The sequence below is a fragment of the Poeciliopsis prolifica genome, unplaced genomic scaffold, assembly GCF_027474105.1.
Source record: "Poeciliopsis prolifica strain line A6 unplaced genomic scaffold, Auburn_PproV2 SCAFFOLD015, whole genome shotgun sequence".
NCBI classification, from domain to species: Eukaryota; Metazoa; Chordata; class Actinopteri; order Cyprinodontiformes; family Poeciliidae; genus Poeciliopsis; species Poeciliopsis prolifica.
Window position 1 is genome coordinate 11,730,970 of NW_026562390.1, and position 23,029 is coordinate 11,753,998.

Genomic DNA, 23,029 nt, shown 5'->3' on the forward strand with positions numbered 1-23,029 from the left:
GTCTCTAAGATTGGTGAGAAAAAGAATGTACTGACATTTTCATTTTCCTCGTCTTTTTATGAAATGCATGTCAGACATTTGATAAAAGATGGTGCCTGATGAGAATATTCACTGTCACGTCAGTCACTAATTTGATCAGTGAGCAGAGGTTTAAAGACGCAGTTTAATAGTTTTCTGCCGTTTGTTGTTAAATAGACAGAAATACAAATTCCATATCAAATCTAACATTGACTTTTCATGAGGTACATTGTTTTGTTGAATATTCAAATTGTTACTTTGGCCAGATTGCCTCTATTTGTCAATGAGTTTTGGGGATTGCGAGGTTTTAACCAGAATGCCAGCTTCCTTTTTTTTTTTACTATTATTTCATTGTGTCCGACAGTTTTGTGTCTCTCCGTTCAGTGATGCAACACCATAACGTCATTCTTACACCAAGACAACTTTATTAGGAAAGAAATTTTACAGCAAAATTGTATTTTACTGTAAAATAGGAGCTTTAGCAGAACAAACGATACAATGAATAAATGATTCCAATTATTCAAGTTAATCAAATCAGACAAAAATTCCTGTCACGTTTCAAAAATGTGCACATCATTTGCACCTTTTTTTTTCTAAGACAGAAAGGAGGATATGGGATTAAAAAAGTAACATATGAAGGATTTTAAGGAATGCTGCCTTTTCAGGATAAAGACGCTGTGTGCAGTACAGTCAGCAACTGTGGCCTCAATTAAGGTTTACTCATCCTTCTGAAAGAGCTCTGCTTCATTTTCTTATATTAAAAACACGTGGACGACTTCTGAAATGTAAAGGAAAGAAAATAAAGAATAATCTGCTAGGGTTAGAGGTGCTGTCATGCACCTGGATTTGACTGTCCTTGTTGCAAATGAAACACAGGGATGTCAGCAGTACTTCTTTCACACTAAACCCGAGACTGTGTGCGCTTTAGTCCTTGCCGTCTCCATTGTGCTGTGAAGCACATTTACTAAAAGGAGTGATTTTCTGTGACTCACATGTTCTCACAAAGACTCTGCAAAGTCACATGCCCACTCAAAAAGCTACAGGGATTAAATGGAAAGAGCTGCTATATAAAGCTGTGTGCAAAAAAAACTTAAAAGTGCAAAACAGAAACCCTGTCAGTAAGACTGAAGGAGGTTATTTGCAGATTGGTATGAAAAGCCGCTCATTCTAACATTGCTAAGAAGAGCCTAACAAAAGAGACATGTACATCTACAAGGACTCTGAAAAATTGTGGTGCACTTCACTATCCTGCATGTTTTATGGTAAATACTGACATCCGGATCCTTAGTGATGTTTGTCGTTTTCCCAGTGGTTTCAGAGAACAGGGCCATTAAACCTAAGCATTTAGATGTTTCTCTTTTACAGCTTTGTTTTTAAATGTTTGGTCAGGCAGGTGTGTAAGCAATTCCCTCTGTGAGCATGATCAGGGAAGTTTCCATAGTGAAAGTGGACTGAGAATATCACATTGTCTGATTATTATTCAACTGTCTGATGCCGATCTTCTTGTTGTGCACAGCTGATTTTCATATGAAGGTTACTTTCATAAAAACATGACTTAACCCACACACTGTAAATGCCCTGCAGCAATATGGAGGTGGCAAAAACTAATTGTTTAGTCAAAATGTGCATAATACCCTTAAGTTGTTTTTTGTAAAACATGTCACAACATATTATTGCAATTTTCTTCATTCAAAGCCAAAGAATAAGGTAGAAGAATGAGTCAAACTAATTAAACTTTAGAGGATTGGGCATTCTCTTGTGGGATTTTCTGATACAGAGCAAAACAATACATCAAATTACAGCAGAGCTGGCCAGAACCTGAAGCAGCATAGCATAATACAATCATAACAATCTACTGTCAATATGAGATTCTGCTTCACCAGATGTAATGAAACAAGGACCTTTGAAAAAGTTTCACGTTTATCGCAATACGTCACAGAAAATTTCCCCAAAGTTCTTGGGGAGCATCAATGTGTTTTTTGGTAAATGTAACAAGGTGCTAAATTATGAACTCATTATTTAGCAGTTGTGGGTTGTGGTCAATTATATTTTCACATAGTGCCAGCTTTGTGTGTATAGGTCTTGTATACTATTAAAGGAGCAGTATTATGTATCTTTAGGTACACGGTGCACATGTACCTATTTTACTACACAATCCAGTAAGTATATTACTTTCAGTTGTTATAAAATGCGATGATGTATGTCAAGTATCATTTACAAGAAATGTAACTTTGGAACTTTACACCTTGAATTTGTGTCTGTCTCTTTAAAAACTCCACCTCTTCCTGAAAATCCACCTTCATCACAACAGTGCTCCTCTATCAAGCATTTAGTAAAATTTTTATGAGCGTTGCACTGAGAAGTAGCTCACATTAGCTCATGTGCAGTCCCACCTAGTGTTTGCTAATTGCTGCCAGCTAGTCTGAAGGAGCTGATTGGGGGAGTCGCGGAGGAGAGCGGCTCTGTGAGGCGGAAGCTCAGAAGATTGGAAACTGCAGCTCCACAGAGGAACTGCGTCTTGAAGGCAGCATTCGGTCCACTCAGACATTTTGCACAGCTCAATGGTTGCCACGGAATATTGAAGGATTTCTCAAACATGCATGAAAAAAAATCTAAGCAACACGCTAGGGAATAACATTATGACAATATGTCGAACTCAAAAAAGTAGATTTTACTTGATACTGCTCCTTTTAATAAAATTATCATTTGGAAACTAAATTTTGTACTTAGCCATTTTATCTTTATCTGATGTTAAAATTTGTGTGATGATCTGAAAAATGTAAACAAAGAAATGCAAAAACAGCAACAAATCTTTAAAGAAGCAAGTAACTTTCTTGACACTGCATTCCCGTCCCTCTTCGTATTGCAGTAGCGTCTGCACGCTCAAATTTAGTCTGGGAATGTGATCAGAAATCTGAAATAAGGAGGATCAGGTCGCTGCTAATTTTATCTTACAAGTCCTTTTATTACAGGAAGCAGAAGACTTGAAGTCGTCAGGGTCAAGTTTCGGTTTGTATTATGTGGAGTCAGCCTCAGGCTGACTCATACAAATCAAAGAATTTGGCTCGCATAAATGAAACCGTAACCACCGTTTTCTCACCAAGAAAATGTCCAAATCATAACATGCAACAATAACTGCTTTGGAAATTATGGACCACAAATTTGTATGCTGTATACAAGAAAAAAGACAGAGCAGGATGTGCCGTCTTAAAACGCTGGCGTCTTCCTGGATCTGCTGTAAGTTGTTGTAAATGTTCGACCAGATCATTGTGTTGTGTGTTTGAGGGGAGGAAGGGAACTGCTGCACTAAGAAGAAGGATATTTTAAGCTGAATTAGCTCATTATGAAGACAGACTCTGCAGTGTCGCTGTGTCTTGAAGGTGAAAAGAGCAGAGGACGCTCGCCAAAATCCAGACGATTCTGTCCAATCAGAGCCAGTTGTTGAACCTGGTTTTCTCCCACCAGTAAAGTTCAGGGAGCACCAGATTCCGTTCTCTCGCTCTCTGTCTAACGATAGAGACTTTGTATGAGCTTGAATATTATTACTGTTCAATACCGCTTGCTCGATTGTCTGAAAATAAAAAACTTTCGGTTTTTCTAATTCAATTCGGCTTGTTTTAATCAACCAACCTTTTCTCAATTCAGTCCGCACACACATGCACTGACAATGGATCTGCAACCTTGTCGGACAAAGTATGCTTTAAAAATTTTATTTTAAAACTACATCTTGTTTCACTCCGACCTATTGGAACTTGTAGTCAGAAGGTTCGGGTCTGTATTTGACTCACACAAACTGCAAAAACATCTCCACATGAGTTTGTTCTGGATCAAAGTCTTATCAGCCGCAGTGAGAATGTGTTATCTGTTTTTCCGCTTTTCTTTCCTGCTCTTGCTGATGGAGCCGTGAGTAGCGTTTGTAGAAATAGCAATAGCATGGCCGCTGGTCTTCAGATGGTCAAACAGCTTGTTTCTTGTGGGGAACTCGTCGTTGCAGGTGACGCAGCGGAGATTGACTTCCTTCTGGAATTGAAAACGGGAAAATCACATTTGAATTGTGGCAACATTTTCAGCCACATAGGAACTCCAATTTAGTCTTTCCAGAAGGAAAGATTAAAAAAAAAATGAAGTTGTCATAAAAAGCTAAACCGTATGTGAATTGTGTCTTTTTGTACGTACCTCAAGAAACTGTTCAGCGTGTGGTTTGGTGTTCTTTGCCTTGTCTTTCCCACCTCCCTTTTTTCCTTTCGTCTTTTCAGAGCTGCTGAGAGAACATTTGCGTGACAGATAAAGATCTAATTGTAAACTGCAGGCATGTGCTAGATAATAAGTCGAAGGAAACTACCCAAAATATTATGATAAGCAAATACTTTTCTGGGCCTCATTCAGCATCTGATATGCTTTGATAAAATAATGTGTGAATATTACGCCTGTGCAATTTTTTAAAATCTAAAATTAAAAAAAATTTAACTGAGCAATGTAACCGACATTACTCATGTCTTTTTTCACAGCCTCAGGAAACTCTTAACGGAATAAATTTCAACAAATGCCATTGACAAATTGGAGTTACTCTTCTTTGTTTTTTTTTATCTTGTACTGCACTGAAATTTTCATTATAATTCACTAACTGTAGTAGACAAAGTGAGACACTCAAGAAAACAGAATCTGTTGTGGGGAGAGAAAAAAAGAATCACCTGCATTTTGTCAAAGTAAGAAGTTTTAGACAAATCTAAATCTAAAATGATTGGAAATCTAAATCTAAATGTACATTTTCAGTTATTTTCCATTCAACAGTTAACTTTGTCTCTAATATAGTAGGAGACGGGTGAGATGGGTGTCCTTAAATAATTAATCAAATGTTTTTTTTAAATTGTACAAAAGAAAAGCCAACTAAAACTGCGTCTTAGAAGATCTCCTTCTAAGACTTAGTTTCAGACTCTTCTGACTTCAGAATAAAGTCAGAGGATTCTGGCCGGGCTGCTGCAAGATGTTAATATTGATCTGCTCAGATTAATAAAACCTAAATCTGTTCAGGCTCCTTAAGTTTTAGGGTTTTGCCTCTCTGGATCATGGACATACTTTTTGATATTGAATGATAATTAAAGTCAATACAGAATAGTTGTGTGCAAATTATTTAAGACACATTGTTACAACAGCTCATAGGAACATGTTCAGCATCAATATTTTTGAGGTTTTGTAGCCAGAAAAAGCCAAAATTTTGAATTTTTGCTGAAATTTCAGACTTATGCTGTTTAGAATGCCTTTTCCATATTTTTATATTGATCTAAAATTATTGTTTTGCAGTATGATCTCAAAGTTGTTGAAGGAAACTTTAGTTTAAAGTTGTTTTTTTTACATGAAACTACATGTAAAAGAGTGTCAAAATTATTGCATAAGTTTAATTCATTTTTATTGCTGTTATTCGGTTTTTATTCATTTATTCTTCTTGTTGGCTTAAAAACAGGAAATCTGAGAAGCTGATTTACTTCTCTCAAATCTTTAACAAATGACAGGAAATTCTCATTATCTTTGTTTTCTGTGGGGATTACAGTTCTTCTGTCGCACATCCGACCTGCTGAGCAGCACAGAGCAAAACAGATGACAACACAAACTGAATAACCTCCTAATGGAATACAATGCTGCTTGATGTAAGCCACACAGAAAGAGGAATCTAGCCCAAAATTGCTCTTACTTTACCTTAATAATAGGTAGTGGCTCATCAGTAAGATAGCTATACTAGAAATTTCAAGTAACAGCAGTCAGAAAAGATGAACTGACCTTTTGACTTCTGCAGAGGGAAGGTCCTCCAGCTTTTCAGATTGTACAGGATTTTCTGAGCTGTCAGGGACTTCTTCCTCACAGGTGGGCTGTGTGGGTATCGTCTCCTCCTCCTCTTTACTCTCAACGGTAGTTTTCTGTGCACAAAGAGAGCATCAGTGCCAAGCAGTAAACCTCATGAGCAACTTTTCTTCTTAACCTTGCCACCTCCACACTTTCACTCATAAAGTGTCCCACCTGTACTACTTTCTGCTGTTTTTTTTTCCTCTTTTGCTTTTTTGATAGCCTGAGGATGTGGAGAGAAGGACTTCAGTGAAATAAATATTTACTGTGAATCACCAGGCACAAACAACCACGACCACTTTGTTGATTTTAATTTTTTGTTGGCTTGTTGATGAATAGATTTACTTTTGCCTCGGCTGTTCCTCTTCTTCCTCCTCCTCATCCTGCAGGTCATTTTCTTTCTCTCCATCCTCCTTTCCATTCAAGCAGAGTGAATCGTCTTCTTCCTCCAACTGTTGCCGTAGCAACACCACCATCTCTCGGTGCTTTTTGGACTTTTCATGGTTTTTCATGCTGCAGAGCAGAACAAAAAAATTTGCAAAATCAATATTTGGAAATAAATCTTACAATTTAGTAAATGTGTTTACTGACGTCTGTATTTCATTTATTTTTAATGGTACCAGTAAGTCCAGAAGCAGATATAATGCTGCAATTCAACAACACACAACATGAACTGCTTCACACAAACAAGAAGCACAAAAATAGAGAGCTGTTTATTTACAACTCCTTCCACAAGTCCACACATAACATATTCTGTTTCATGTTTTACAGTATCATGTGACAGATAATTAAGTAGATCAAGATTGCTAAATGGAAGTTTTTTGAGGCTATATAATAGTATTTCATAAATCTCCAAATTACTGCGTATTTATTGTAATGTTGATCCAAGTGATGACCAAACATCACTGAAATTAAAACCTGGACAGTGGAGGGTGGTACATTCGCGTGGAAACTCACGCTTTATCCGATTTGAAAGACTTGTCACAAGCAGGGCAGTAGAGATCATCATAACAGTCGATGGTTGGGTCATCGTCGTTCGGCTGCTCGGCGTCTGTTAGGCGCAAAACACCACACATGAACCCTTTATTGCATCTTGACCTGTTTACACATGGCTTTCAGATAAAAGATTCCATTCAAGCAGAAATGCATTTTAAATGCATTATTAAATGCATTTTAAATGATTGAATGCATTGTAAGTGGTCTTTATAAGAACGTATCAAGACATATTTTACTGAAGCATGGGGTTTATTAGCAACACAGCATTTCCTCCAGATTAAATTCCTCCCGCTGATACAGATATATTGTCAAAATATCCACTGGGATATTAGCCATTAGGATTCATTCAAGCATTCTCACTTTTCTTTGCAGAAGAAGCAGCCATAAATCGGCTGTTTTCATCATTTTTAGTTTTTATTTGAACCATAAAGTATGTTATTATGTTCGCCAGGTAAACAGTAATACAGCAAAGTTTCAACAATTTGAAAATTGTGTTTAGGCGTGAACATAAAGTCCTTTTATAGCTGTCAGCATAATGTAATCATAGTCGGGGGGGGTTCTGTTAGGTCTGTTAATTTATTAGTAGCTGCGCTTTCATCCAACCCGCTTCTGTTTTTTTTTTTTATGTAAACTCACCACTTTGTACACAACCATTTGTGATGTGCAACAAAGTGCTAACATCACTCATATAATTTATTTTGTACATCGTTTTCATCTACATTTAATTGTATTTCTGTTGATCATAGATCTAATTCCTGTTTCTGATCAGTCAGTTGATCTGTGAAATACATTAATCTACTGAAATGCCATTAATAATCAAAGAAATGCTCAGAGTCTGATATGTAATGGTTGTATTTGTGTCTAGAAAATGAAGACACTCTCCACTGCTCTCATATATTAACCATGTTTTATAATATGCTATACTGTTCTCAACTCTACAGCTTACATATTTGAAAGGCAAAAGACAAGCCTCTGGTTTCTTTACCTCCATCTCTTGCACTGTTTTTCTGAAATGTGTCCACATCCACCTCCTCTTCCTCACTCTCGGATGTGTCTCCAAACTCCTCTCCGTACTGAGCTTCAATCTGCTGCAGCTCCTTCTCCAGCTCAGACATTGCGGCCCAGCTCTGCTCCTTGTACTCCTCTGCCATCCTAGGATGGAAACACAGAAAACAGTGAAGCAGAGACAGAACTAGAACAGCAGTTGCATTCTTCCCAACACTTTAATCTCAGCCTACTTGGCTTGTCTGAGCTTCTGCTGTCGCCTCAGCTCTGCCGTCTTCTTGATCTTCTCAGCGTTCTGCTCCTCCACCAGCTTCCGGTGGGCCTGGACACGCCGGTCCCTCTTACGGATGAAGGCCACCAGTTGCCGCACGAGCTCATTGCGCTCCTTTCGAGCCTTTTCCCTAGTCTTCTTGTTCTCCTTCTCCATGGCCCTTTTTTCCCAGCGGTTGGACGCCTGCCTCGTGTCGTATTCCTCCTTCCAAGCAAAGTTTTTGCGAGTACAGAAGCTCTGCCAGTAGGCGTAAAACACATGAACTACCTGTAATGTGGAAAAGGAGGCTGGTTAGAAACACAAATTGATTTCCATTGTTTCAAATTTGAATGTCAGGCTAAATCGATCCAAACTACTTCTCTGTATTTTCATAACACATTTCATGTCTTTCTCTGGTCAAAAACATGAACGTTTTTACGTCTGTATAAAATAGCTAGTAGAAACATACCCAGGAAGCCATGAGGCCATGGGTCTGAATATTAAAAACAATGACTTAACAAGCATTTGTTAATAATAATAATTAAAAAAAGCTTCTTTGCATGATCATTTTTCTCTGAAATGTACAATAATTCAACGTCAACGCTAAATGAGTAATTTAAAAACACTGGAATGGCCAAATGAAACTTTGTGGTTAGATTTGATCGAGCTTTAACAGGCCAGTGATGCTTTAAAAGCCTCCAAAAGTGGGTCGACATTTCTCCACAACACTATCACAATCTAGGGGGTAATTACTTTTTTGCCTCACTGTGAGAGTCTCATTCTTTTCAAGACATTTTAATAAAACCACTGCAATGACAATAAAAGTCATTAGTCTAGACATAATAGTCATGACGTTTATATGCTTCCAGGTCTTATTACATCACAGTGAATCTGCACAGTAAAAGGCCGGACAATGCGAGTTTTAAAAGCTGTCAAATTGTGGTAAACGCTGAATTACGCAGCCTAAATCTGTCGTGAGCCCATAAGGGCTGAACCTCCAGGAGAACCTGGGGGATAGACGTATCAGTATGGAGCTTACTGTATCATAATCGCTCTGAGAATCTCCAAAGGGAGGAAACCCTTCTTCCTCTTCCTCGTCGTCCATCCTGCTGTGCTCCATCTCCTCCTTAACAATGGACTCAAAAAGATTCCTGTAAACCGTGTAAAAGCCCTGGGGAGAGAAAGAAACGCCAAAGGAACACTGAATTAGAAAATCAGGGTTCTGAGAGGTACCAGGAATTTCCTTTCCCACAGTTTAATGGCAATGCCAGCCTAAACATGGGATGATACTGATTAAGCTGGGCGGGCACACAGGGGGAAGAACATATGTTGCTTCTGTCACGAAAACCTCTGGGGCAGATGCAAACCCACTTTTCCAGTTGATAAAATAGCATCATTGTCACAGCAGGTCAGCGTTGTAAGAAGTGGAGTATTAAGAAGCCAATATTACACAAAAAGTCACAAAGTTTATCAATGGTCTATCTTTGCCCTTTATTAGGTGGCATTTAAAAAAAATCTCAAAAATAAAACATTAATGTATCCAACATAATGTAGTCAGACATGCAACACTGAACCTTTATTTTGAAATCGCCCCAGGGTTGTTAACTGCCTGCATTTCCACTGCAGGAGCTCAGTATGGAAATGACAGAGTCTTTCCTCCTACCGTTTGAAGAGCATGTGAGGAGAAAGAACTTTTTTTATATATAACAAGTTATGATTTTTAGTAAGAAATCAATATTTGTTTTTGTGTCCCATAGCAACTTCAGTTTAGTCATTTACTCTGAACTTGATGCAAAGGCAAAAGTACCAATTTTTAAAGGTACTTTCAAAGATGCAAATTTTCACCCTAGAAAAGACATAAGGAGACGCCGTGCCTGGAATAACAACCTGAGCTTCTAGAGCAGTAACTTTGTATAACAGTGCTCACAGTTTGAAACAAAATAAAATTCTCCTTGAGCTAGGAAACAATGTGAAAATACCATTTCACCACTATAGCCATAATGTGGGGTAAATTTCTATGTATCAATTTTTATTATGGTAGATGTAATGGAAACAGATATAGAACCCCAGAAAAGTACCTGCAAAAGGTTCCTGAAATGAAGATGTGCACAAACGTGGGTCTTTACAGTGAAGGCAAATTAAAATTAGTCTTCATATAAAAGTAAGTCTCATCTTAAATCAAAACAATTCTGTAAATTACAAATCATTTTCAAAAATCATTAAGAGAAAAAAATGTAAGTCAGACTATAATAAAAATGTTTGCACCTTTTCCTCTAGGTTTCTTTACCAAAACCACTGGTAAAAATATTACTTGGATTTTTCATTATGCGTCTCTGCTTTTACCACTGATGGACAGCCACACTGCATCTGGCTTAACAACTGAGATTATTAGTGCACAACCAAACCAAACAAGCAGATGGGATTAATGGAAGAAGGTGCTCTCTGCTGGTCATTATATAGAATGCACTGGAATGCTTATAGAAGGAAACCAGAGTGTATACAATCTCTTGAACATTGTGTGCATAAAGTAAAAGATTGTAGTCTTTCTGTTCTATCTAAAACCCACACAAACTTTAAGTTCTGTAAAGGTTTTTTCTGTAATGTTTTTGCCAACTTTGAAAAGAAAGGATAAAAAGAAGTCCCTTTGACAAATAAAATAGAAGGGCAAAAACAGGTGTAGGTGTTTCAAGGCTAATATCTTGTTTGTTTTGATGGAATAAAATGTTTAAAGAATTTCTGGCTCTCCACTTACCAGAATTTGACAACTAATTATAGTTTGAGTGTTTTGTGAACAAAAAAGCAATGGAACATACTAAGACTCTAGTATTCAGAGTGAAAAATGTCTGCTCTGAATGATATAAATGCAGTCAATAACATTTGCTAATAATCAGATGATTGTCTCCGTTCCCTTTTTTGTGCACCTCATTCATCAAGGAGAAATTGATTTTTGTGTTGTGTAATTTTGGTCTGCTCTGTTAATTCAACAGAGGTGGCAACAGGTTATTATTACTATTACTGTAATGGATTAAGTCACACAAAAAGCAGCGGAGTTAACTTGTCCATTATCCTTGGAAAAGAATAATGAAACCGTTCAATGTTCTTTGCAAAAAATAATGAAGGACATTTAAACAATGTAAGAAAAAAGTTTCTACCTAACTTCATACACATAATCATTTTCCCTGCAGCCACAGATGCAAAAGTCCAAACCTTCTCATCATCTCCGTATCCTGAGTAGCATGTGACTGTGAAGTACTGCAGGAGGTCAATGCTGTCGTCTTCATAATCGCCGCTTAGGCCTCCTTTCAGCAGAGCTTCTCTGTGATTGTCATACCTGGTCCAGGGGAGGAGAAAAGGTCATCAGTAAGGGTCAAAGAGCTGCTGCGGCGAATGCTCGTATAACCAGGGGAAGGCTGAATTCACCAGGCTCTCTCCTGCGGATCGCTGAGGACGTCATAAGCTGCTTGAATGAGCTTGAACTGCTCTGCGGCCTCCTCTGCGTTCTCCAAGTTTTTATCTGCAAATTTCAGAGGAAATACACACAAAGTGATACTTAGATAAAGTATTTCAACCCTCGCTGATTTCCATATGTGAACAACTAATTGCTCTCTGAACCCAGGATCTCCTTTTGCTACTTTTGGCAGAAATAACGGCCATCAAGCATTTATGGTTAGAATTTTCTTACATCGTTTACTACTTAGGCCCACTTTGTGTGGCTATTTCTTTTAATTCAGCCATACTGCTTGATTGGCCAGCTCAAGCTCATGCCTCATTTCAGTCCAATTTTTTTGTTTCCTTCTGAAAGAGTTATAGATGCACTGAAAGTTAGTTTTACAGGTTTGACTGGTTGAAAGAAAGTTTGCTGCTCTTTGAGTTTCTTCATTTATACATGTCTCTTAATTAGGTTCACAGAAGGTCCTAAACCAGAGAAAGTATTTTGTAAACTTTTTCAACACTCTCACTAACTTCTGTATCAGGTGACAAAGTCCTTCAAATTGACTTCAGATATAGTAGAGCATGAATGAATCACACTTTATATATGCATAAGAATCAGAAAGACATATTGCAATAATCAATGGGATTTAATATATTTTCCTGCTCTTTAATATACAGCTTAAAATAAGGCTTCTTGGTCAGGGTTGAGACATTTCAGTGTTAAATGAATCATATATTTTTTCTCTCTGCATTGTGGCATTTGGTCAATAGAAATATTGGCCTGAAACAAGAGTTGATTTAACTTCAGATGGAAGGGGAGAGGGGTCTTTTTATAGAGCTGATAATAAAAAATATTGATTTACAGATGTTGAAAAAAGGAGGCATTTATACAAGCCACCGGTTCTTCAGGATTGGACATATACATTCACAAACATCTGGATGGTGACATGCGTGCAGCTCACCTGGATGCCATTTTAAGGCTAATTTCCGATAAGCTTTCTTCAGGTCATCATCTCCCGCGTCTCTTTTTACTCCCAATATTTCATAGTGACACCTCATCTTCATGGAAACCGCCACACTTAAGGATAAGACACACTGCGAATACTCACGTTTCCCTGCACGCGACAAATGTTAGCATTTGTTTAACTGTTTCTCTTTTAAAACATCTTTAGTTTATCTTATCCAAGAACGGCAGTTCTCTTATATATAAGGATATTACATATTAAAATATGAAAACCGGTCCTTTTCACCAACATGCAGCCATTAAATAAGCTAAATTTGTGAATAATATTCCGGTACTGGGTAACAGCCGGTAGAATGCTCTTCTTCGTCCTCGTCCTCTTCTTCTTCGCGGGTTAAGGCAGAGTCGATACATCGATGTTGTGTTGCTGCCCCCTACTGTTCGTTATTGCCCAAGTCAACAATATTATCCCACTCATTTCATCCAACGCGTCTCATTGACGTGCTTCTTATCATTTATAAAAACTGAGATCATTTCTCAGTTAGAAGAGATGAGAAAGAGATTAAAACCAATATCAAATTTTAAAAGCTTAACCAGACAAAATAAATACAAATAAAGAAAATACATCAAGACCAAACAGATGAACTTCTGAACACAATAAAATAAATACTTTCTTCTTTTTCTAATACAACATATATTCTTGCAGTGCTCATCACAAAAAACTACTGACAAAGTTTTTCTTCTCACTAATTTTCCATCAGTTCCAGTACTATTTGTATCTGTCAGCTAAGAACAAAATCACTCATAAACCCGGGAAAAACAATTTTTATTCAATCAAGAACTTTTTTTTGGATCAGTAAAAAGACAGATATATAACAAAACCTCATAAAACAACTCATGAATTATATTTGCAGCTCAACTGGATTCTTAATGATATTCCCTCTGTAAGGCCCCAGTTTTATAACCATTTCCAATTGATCTATTGTTGAATTCACATTAGGGTATACTAAATTCAGAAGTCGCTCAATATTTGTTGTCAATATTCTATTCCACTGTTTGAAAAAAACTTCAATGTTTTTGAAAAGGTACGATAATCTACTTTCCAGAATGACAGCTGCAACTACTTTTGGGAGGCTTTATGTGCTGAAGGCCAGAACTGACCAGGATTTTCTTCTATTAATGAATGAATAGTGCAAGGAGTGTTGCATGCATGTTCAACACCTTTGTTGTTTGTTTTTGTTTTCTTTGAAAAGAAAATATCAATACCAATATAAGCAAACAAAATTAAAAAAATGTACAATGTACAAATGAAGCCACTTCTCTGCAGACTTTTAACTTGTGAAGAAACTAAAAACCCAACTCACAAGTATCTTAATGTTTCTTACCGCATAAGACCTTAAATTCAGGTTTCACTTGTTCATGTTAATCATGTACCATCAGATAATATTTGACTTGCACCCGAGAAGTTACGGAGGTAAAGTAGTTACATGGTGGCAATGATTGGTAGCTGCTATATTTAATAGATTTAGAGATAAGTCAGTTTCAGTAAAATTTAACTTTATTAACCCTACACCATTGTGTGCTGCAAATTCAAACATTATTTCTGAACCCCCAGTCTGTGATTTCCCTTCCAACATAAAGAATCACAATGCTAAATTAATATATTTATTTATTTAAAATTACAAAATCGTCGCTGTATAACATGATTTTTAGGAAATGAACCGAAACGGCTTCAAAAGACAGGCTACGCCTTTTTTTATTTAATTGGATGGACAGGGAGTCACTGGGGGATTCTCATTGGTTGATTATTAAAGCACTCGCCTCAGCTCGGGCGGTGATTGGCTGAACTGCCAGAAGGAAGTCAAGTGTCACAACATTTAGGCTTTTATGCTTTGAGTTCAGAAAAAAACGATAGGAATCAATCTAAAACACTTAAGATCATCATATATATTTTCATCTTTCTACATTGTGTTTTGGATGAACCACCCTGGCGCGGACTGGGTTATCCGGCCGTGAATCCACCCCCGATCCGTGCAGAGGATTAGATACCGCCGCGGACTTTACCACCACCGCACGGCAGAGAGAGGAAAGTGGGACTTTATTGTTAAAGGCTAGCCAGCTAGCTTTTCAAAGCGACTTGTTTGTGTGGGTATACCGCGGACCGCAGGCTATATGGCAACGAATTACGAGCCTATATATGGACTTTCAGAGGACGAGGTAAGCTTGAATTGTAATTAAGGTGTTATTTAAATGCAGAATGGAGTCGTTGGGTATTGTGAGGGGCTGGGAGCAGAGATGGCTAACGGTTAGCAGTGAGTGGAGCTAACAAGCCCCTACCAACGGCAACATTCCGCTGTTGTGTTCAGGTAGATGTCAATTCCTGCCACGGGTCTCTCTTTCGGTTTGTCCTCTTGCATTTATTTCATAATAGGGTAAAAACTAAAGCCCAACAAACCACTTTGATCTAAAGTTTCGAAATCAAAAGTCTCCACTTTGCGTCCTGCAATACACCAAATGTAGCTGTTTCTGGGAAATCAATTTATCTCTTTTTTTTTCTCTTCAGCTTGAAGGGTTAAACCTCCCAGTGAGACCTAAACACACCCTGCAAGATAGTAATCACAGTTGTTTGATGGTGAGCTGACCGCTGAGAGAGTGAAATAGAGGCACGCACGGTCATATGAGGTCACTCTGACTATGGACGCTTTGTTGGCTTCAACCAGGTGGTAATTATAGATGGAGTGCACATGCGATCTTGTATTGCTTCATCACAGTCACGAGTCTAGCAGAGGAGCATCCCTCCTCCACGTACCTGTGTGATATTTTCAATGCAGTCACAAGAAGCATGGAGTATGGAGATTTTTTTGTTGTTATTTTTGGCATTATTTTCAACTGTGACTCAGAATAAGTGATGATTAGTCAAAGTTGTCACGATTTTTTAATTGTTGGTGCATTTGGATGACACTGCGTCTGCATGTGTCAAATACAGATGGGTGATATTGATTTAAAAACGTTATCACAGTATTTTATGGCAGTTGTTGCTATGGTGACTGAAGTAGCAGTAAAAAAGTATTTCAAAATTGATTGCAGTCATAGTTTCTGGCTATGTTTATCAATGCCTTTATTGAGAGCACTGGTCCAAATGAATGTCTGGATAAATTGCTCAGCAGTGCATCCATCCCATTGTCTCATCATTTGTTCAGTGACAGGATCAATCGATTAATCAATCAAATTTTATTTGCATAGCACATTTCAGCAGCAAGGCATTTCAAAGTGCTGTACATCATAAACACAAAAACACAAAGTAATGCAACATTGAATAAACAATACATTGTTACATATTACGTTTCAAATACAATTCTAAACAGGTGTGTTTTTAGTTGATATTTAAAGGAAGTCAGGGTTTCTGCTGTTTTACAGTTTTCTGGAAGTTTGTTCCAAATTTTTGGTGCATAGATGCTGAAAGCTGCTTCTCCTCTCTTGGTTCTGGTTCTGGGGATGCAGAGCAGACCAGAACCAGAAGATCTGAGAGGTCAGGAAGGTTGATACAACAACAGCAGATCTTTAATGTATTGTGGTGCTAAACCGTTCAGTGATTTGTAAACTAACAACAGTATTTTAAAGTCTATTCTTTGAGCTACAGGGAGCCAGTGGAGGGACTTTAAAACTGGTGTTATGTCTCTATCTTCCTGGTTTAGTGAGAACGCGAGCAGCAGCGTTCTGGATAAAAGTTATTTCTTTTTTTTCTGGGTCATTTCAGGTAACAGTGACTGATCAATGTTCTTGACCAGAGCGATATTTGGTTGCCTGTTGTGTTAAGTGAAACTGCCGTGCTCGCTCGTTCTGCATGCAACACAATTTGGTCCGTTGGAAACACTTTTCACTTCCCTCAATGCACATACTGGGGGTGTATTTTTAGCAGCTGAGATGTTAAATGCTGCAAAGAGGTGTGGAGACTTTGTGATGGATAGAAAAAAAAAAAAAACGCGAAAAAGTGGGTTAATCATAGTCAATATTATTCCTGGAATATTCAGAAGTGCTATTGTAATTCCTAGAAACTGTGCAGGCGTACTCTTGACCTAAATTAATTGCCTCATCATTCCTGGTCTGACATCTAATCCTATAAGGCAGGGTTGCCCAAGTTCAAACCTCAAGAGCTGGATGCTTCTCTGCTCCAGCACACCTTAATCAAATGAACAGGCCATTACCATGCCTCTGTATAGCCGAATGACTGTGGTTAGCAAATTCTGCTATTTGATTCGGGGATTTTAGAGCAAGGATGCATCTAAAAGCTGCAGGATGGAAGCTGTCGATTACTGGTCCTGGGCACCCTGGATACAATGGATACTTCTGAGATGATTGTATTTTAAAATGGATATTGGTGCTACAAATGGTTGCAGGAGAAGTAATAAATAGTAGTGCACAGCTGAACATCAGAGGATAGTTGTAGATTCTCAAACTCTTGCACTTTTTCTGGCATTTGGTTATCAGAATGTTAAACCATACAGACATTATAACAATTGTCTTTCGTTTTGCAGGATTTGAAAACTGAAACTAACTCGACACATGATATTACCACAAAGTCCCAAATGTCTAATTTAAAATATCATCATTGCAGTATTAGTTCTTAAAAAAAAAAAAAAAAAAAAAAAAAGATATGACAAGAGGGTAAGATTTCAATATTTGTTTACTGTTATATTTCTAGGAATTATAAATTCACATTTTACATAATATAGTCAGTGTATTGGATGGACTCTCAGCATTGCATATGTTCTGAACTGGACAGGTGATAGTGGCCAAAATTGCAAAGGCTACAGAAAGATGGAAGCATCATTGACACATTTGTGAAAGAGTAGTGTGAAAGCCTGGTTTCACTGAAACTGATATTGTTATGCCAACATTCAAAAATAACACTGGAGTTGCATGATTTTCCTATATTGTGCAACAGAAGGCCATTTAGATCAGCATCTCTACAACTTCATACAAATACCACCTCTCTATATTAAGTTTTTCAAATACCACAGCACTGTCAAGGAACTTTTGCAGTCCCGTGACAGTGATTTATTTTTGTGTTACATGTTTGAAATAAACATATCAAGATTACATGTTGGGAAAATATAAACAGGAAGGTGCTTTCATGTCAAAATTTTAAACAAGAATAGACAGAAACTTCTTATCAATGCCAGTCTCAAAATTCAAAATGGCTGCCACAAATTTAAAACAGTGCTTTTGACTTTTCTTAAACCTGTTAATTAGAACATGTTTGAAGGAAAGTTCAAAGTACTTGATGTACTCAGCTTTGTGGGTGTTTGGCACACTTTATATCACCTCAGTCAAACATCACTAAGTTAATCCGAGTGGTGGGGTGCATGTTAAATAAAATCAATGTTTGAGTTATGCCACACAGCTTGAGTGTGCTGCAGGTTTTGGGAATGGCGGTGCACAAATTTAATGCTGATTGTTAGAAACACAAGCAAGCAAAACTGCACACACTGATTCAAATCTGTTAAGAAATGTTTCAGTCTCATTGGCTAAATACTCATCATATATATTAGATTTATTTTTTCTTAGCTGATGAAGAACACTTGTATCTTTGACAGTGATGCATTCACGGTCTACATTGTCTACATTCAGTGCATTAGTTGTACTGCGAAAAGAAACACTTTAAATTTCAAAATGACAGGTCCATAGAAAAACACCTGAAACAATCTGGACTCCCATTAGCTCCTCTTCATTAGAACCAGTGAAGCGATGGTTTAGCAAAGCCTCCACTGTTGGTTTAATTACAAAAAGCCTCTCTTGGAAAGAGATGAATGCAAATACTCATAGAATAATCATAATTTTTTTGCTTCTGTTGTTGAACTTATGCTTTCTCTGTTGTTAAGTTTGACCTGGAGCCAAGTCAGTGCCTCTGGCAGATTGAAATCTGCCAGAGACATGGATTTACAAAGTTATGAGATAATTTCCTCTGAAAATCAAATAAAGGTCCTCTGTCGTCTTCTTGTTTTGCAGCATGAAACGCGAGTGCTACGAGTTAAAGTTATTGCAGGAATTGATCTGGCGAAGAAAGACATCATCGGTGCCAGGTAACTGTCGGAGAGTTTTCATCATTGTGTTTTCAATGTGAAACATTTCACTCGAGTGCAAAGATTATTGAGAACTGTTCGTTGCACCAAGTTCAATTCTGTCTATTTAAAATTCAGCCCTTTAAACTGTTTAAATGAAAGAAATATTAGCATAATTTCTGTAATGTATCATAATAAAAGTCAGGTATAAAACCAGTCTCAAGGCTTTAGCATCCTGCTCTCTGACTTGGAGGGTCTTCCTATTGTTTGTCCGTTCAACCTTGGACAGCACTTTGTAGCAATAAAAGATGTAGTTCATTCGAAAGACCTTGAACTTTCAAGTGTTAATCAATGATTACCTACCTCTCCCATCCTATGCATAATTCACTGTAGCTGCATGTTTTCTTGATAGAAGACTTTGACTAATAATTAAATGTGCCATGTACCTAGTTGTACATGTGAAAATGTGCAGATGTTAACCTTTCTTTGAGAATATTTTCTTCATCACTGTCCTCCGTCTGTGAACTGTGAAGTCCAAAGTAACATTACACAATACCCTTTCTGGAGATTTGTGCTGTGTACTTTGAAAGTTCTTATAACATTTGTACTTTTTCACATTTTGTTAAAGAACAACCACAAAAAACAATGAATTTCTAGTTTTTTATTATATTTTGTAGGTTGCAAAGGGAGGCTTGCGTTTAACTTCAGCCCAATTTACTCATAAAGAAATGGAATCCAAATAACTCCACGAAGACCCTGGAGCAGACCAAACAGTTGAAGGATAACGTTGTGGAGAAGCTTAAAAGGGGTTTCTGTTTCCAGACATCCAGCTAAAGTATCCAATCAATGAAAGCAATAATCAGTAGTTCCTTTCACAAAACATTTCAGTAATCAACCTGCGCAGACAATCCACCTCTGAGCTGCCTCTGGCCGTTTATGATTCACAAGCGGAGAGGAAGATATCCCTCACAGCTGCGAGTTCTCAGAAATTAAACCGGCATTTTTGGGCAACAGACGGTACAATGGAAGTTTCAAATCAGTACCACACATAAAATGTGCATTCCCATACTGTTCTTTTCAAAACAAGACTTGCAGATGAGTTCAGTGCAGTGATCCTGCTGGTGGCCAAGCAAATGCTTTAAAGGAGCTGTATTATGTGTTTTTCAGGCACACTAAGCCATTTTATAACACAATCAAGTCATTTTCCTTTAGTTGTGATTAAAAAATACTGAACATATCAAACATAGCTTAAAAGAAAGTGGACTTTGGAATTTGCCTTGAAATTGGGCCCTTGTCTCATTAAAAAACTTTCATTTTGACACTGTGCCTTCATCACATCATTGCAACTATGTGGAGTTTGCTGCTAGCCATCCTAGTCATCCTAAACATACAGCCAATAGAACGGTTTACATCAAAGCAGGTTCATGAGTTGTAAAATAGCTATTTTTTTCGCAGGTTTCAGAAAATCACAACGACATTCATTAAAATGTATAACTAAATAGGGAACAGTTCTGAGGGTATGAATACTTTTTGCAAAACACCAATTCCAAGTCTGAGTTTTTGTATATGTCGGGCCGTTTGCTGATGGAATAATTTTGTACTTTGATTGATTGTACCTCATAAAGCTTCTAACATCACGTTATTATCTTTATCCTCACCAGCTGCTATCAGTAAAACTATTTATGTTGTAAATTGAGTGATGATTGTAAATATTGTCTGCCTGATGCAGGAAAAGTACACTGCTACTGCAAATAATTCTAAACAAACTTTCAGGATTCTGTTGTTTATTTATTTATTTATTTTTTTGCAAATTCCTCCTACGAAGGACAGCTATAAATGGTCTGTGAAAGCTGTAAATGTTTGGCATGTGGTTTTAAAATTACTTGAATGTTAGTTGCCTCTTTAAATGTTTTTGCCGTGTTAATAGGTGAGCAGCTTAATGTTTGAACTTGCAAAAGGATCAAAACACAACTCAAGCTATTCAAATCCAGGATTTGTCATGTGCGCAGTGCCTGCAGTGATATGGCTGCTTATTTTTTTAAACTCCTGGGAAACTGCATTGCATACAACAAATTCTTAGAAGGTGGGCCTAACAGTCCAGCGCTCTGTGCCTGAATGGGTCTGTACATGAAGGAGTGACGCAGACAAATGTAGCAACCCTGCAGTGATCGAAGGATTCTCAGTGGAGGCCCACTGAGTGTTGACAATCTTTTTCTTGTCAAATTAAAACTCTGAACACGAACATTACCAATACAGAATAAGACATTAATTGATTTTTTTTTCTTTTAGTATTTATATGCAGATAGATTTACTGTGCGGATCTCATTCAGAATTAAACCTGCACCTCTTCAGGGGATTACAGTAATGTTTTATTATCTGACCAGAATACGCCTCAGGGTGTTCAGCACGGTGCGAGCTCTTTCCATGCTGGCAGCACAGCTCAGGGCTTGCTGTGGCCAAAGCTAAACTGTAACTGAAGAAACACTGAATGAGCTCTGATGTGTGGTGTGCTCGCACAGACGGTGCTGACTTGGCAGTGTGTCACCTTTTGAGAGACTCTAACAGTGCCAGCTTGTTCTTCCTTTTGCTCCAAATGTCTCTCTGAAGCTGCTGATTTGCTTCTTTAGTATGTAAAACTCTTGTCTGTTTTGCTTTTGGTATATTTTAGAGGTGCTAATAAATCCTCCATAAATTTTTTTTGAGCTAGGTTTGGAATCCAGCTGCTGTTATTGTGTTGAGTCGAAGTTCCCTAATTCTCTACCTCTGCAGGGGATTTTTTTTCACTATTAGAGGAAGGCAGGGAAATGCCTCCCAAAAGAGCTGAGATACTGTAGGCTTAGTGCTAATGTTTAGTCTCTGTACTTGACAGAATCACATAAACATGCAATTAGAAACTGTGGGGATCCTGAAGACGCCAATTAGCAATCAAGCAGCCACACATTTTCTTATAAGGATACAGTTTCAGCTCATTTCCTTCCATGTCTGTGTTCCTCGTTTTCCTTGTTTTTATCTTGTGGATTTAAGGCAGCATTTTAGCTGGCAGGAAGGACACACTTGGACTGGAATTTGATTTATTTCTAGGCCCAGTTGGGATGGCAGGTATCCTAATAAAAGCCCATCATAGCAAATCAGATTTAAAGCATATTCCCGATGGTTTGTATTATGTCCAAATCAGGTTTTGCCGAGCGATTGTAACTGGAAGCTGTGGTTTAGGATCGGAGGAGCAGGCAGCTGGCTTCATTTTGACTGAAAATAGCAATCAGATTGTTCACCCAGGTCAACTCAGTATGCTGATGATCATTTTTCTGCAACTAAAAACATTTGAAGTAGTTTGGTTTAGCTTAAAGAGTGTAAAAAGAGGCCACAGTAAGAGGCTGTTAGTGTGTTAACCAAATGTTCTCTCTACAAATATTGTCCTCCCACACCACAAAATTATCATGTGGAGGATGTTTGTGTGTAAATTAGCTCTGCGTCATACTAAGTCATGAAACCACTCTTACTTGAAGTACAAAGTGTTGACCCATTTAAACCCACCGGTCACAATAGTGACCAAGAAATTTATTTCACTTTCAAGGACTCTGAAAAGCTTACTGATTAAATTTTCAGTTAATGTTCAGCAAATATCAAAAGTTTAGAGTGTTTGGATAACACTTATGCAGTATGACATATTTAGAGTAAATTGTCACATGACCAGAGATGTTTATAATATATAAAATCAATACGTTTGTCCAAATAACATCTTGGGCAAGTAAAAATATATAATGTTTTATTTTTTTTTTTGTCTTTTTCTGCTACCTGTTAATTTTACTTTGTGGTCCTGTGAATACTCTAGCTCTGCCTCTCTAAGCAGATCTCACCTGAGTCTTCTGCCCTGTCAGCACTTCCAAAGTCATATTACTCTCTTTGTACGATTTACGTGTTCACCTCAAAATATTTTGCCATTTCTATTTTTAAAACCACCGTCAATAAGACGTTAGAGCCTTATCTCACTGTTCCCAAAGCTAAGCAGTTTTCCTATGCAGGCCGACTTTAGTTCAGGTTGTTTGTGATCCTCAACTACCTGTTTGATGCGTCTCCAGCAAATGATGAAGGACTAGAGACAGTTTAATACTAGCGATCTTCAAGCTTACTTGCAGAAGTGAAAAGTTCAAGATGTCTTTCGATTGTGATTATTTTTAATATATATATCTGCTAAAATTGTGATTTGTGTTTTTTTGTTTGTTTTTTTTGTTTGCAGTGATCCGTATGTCAAGCTTTCTCTCTATGTTGCTGATGAAAACAAAGAGCTTGGTTTAGTCCAGACAAAAACTATTAAAAAGGTAAGTTTAAAAGAGACACATTGACATCCTGTTGCATTCTGCTTCCTCTTGTCTCCTATGTTACATCAACAGCCAAATTCAAAGGTTTTACGATGTAATCCTCAAACATCCCCTTAAAATTTTCCTCCAGGTTTTTGCATGAATTAGT

The 23,029-nt window shown here is 37.6% G+C and overlaps 2 protein-coding genes across 8 annotated transcripts in view; one reads left to right on the forward strand and one right to left on the reverse strand.

The window, feature by feature from the left end:
* Window positions 1-420: 420 nt before the first annotated feature.
* Window positions 421-12,887, reverse strand: dnajc21 (DnaJ heat shock protein family (Hsp40) member C21). 3 transcript variants are annotated; one of them, XM_055040578.1, is made up of 13 exons: window positions 12,759-12,887; window positions 12,502-12,654; window positions 11,528-11,621; window positions 11,315-11,438; window positions 9,147-9,278; window positions 8,091-8,395; window positions 7,838-8,004; window positions 6,814-6,907; window positions 6,202-6,369; window positions 6,031-6,079; window positions 5,794-5,930; window positions 4,195-4,276; window positions 421-4,038 (listed from the first exon to the last, which is right to left on the reverse strand). In XM_055040578.1, exons 1-13 carry the CDS (start codon window positions 12,793-12,795, stop codon window positions 3,877-3,879), a joined length of 1,704 nt encoding a protein of 567 aa, XP_054896553.1. In that variant the 5' UTR covers window positions 12,796-12,887; the 3' UTR covers window positions 421-3,876. The 3 variants fall into 3 exon arrangements, with proteins under 3 accessions (XP_054896553.1, XP_054896552.1, XP_054896554.1); XM_055040577.1 differs by having other exon boundaries at window positions 4,195-4,279; XM_055040579.1 differs by having other exon boundaries at window positions 4,195-4,279; window positions 12,502-12,887.
* A 1,485-nt stretch (window positions 12,888-14,372) lies between these two features.
* Window positions 14,373-23,029, forward strand: part of nedd4l (NEDD4 like E3 ubiquitin protein ligase) — a 42,002-nt gene continuing 33,345 nt past the window's right edge. For all 5 annotated transcript variants that reach the window (XM_055040198.1, XM_055040199.1, XM_055040200.1 and 2 more), the window contains exons 1-3: window positions 14,373-14,717; window positions 18,510-18,583; window positions 22,800-22,881. In XM_055040198.1, coding sequence (XP_054896173.1) covers window positions 14,673-14,717; window positions 18,510-18,583; window positions 22,800-22,881 — 201 coding nt within the window. In that variant the 5' untranslated portion in view covers window positions 14,373-14,672. The remainder of the gene's footprint in view (window positions 14,718-18,509; window positions 18,584-22,799; window positions 22,882-23,029) is intronic.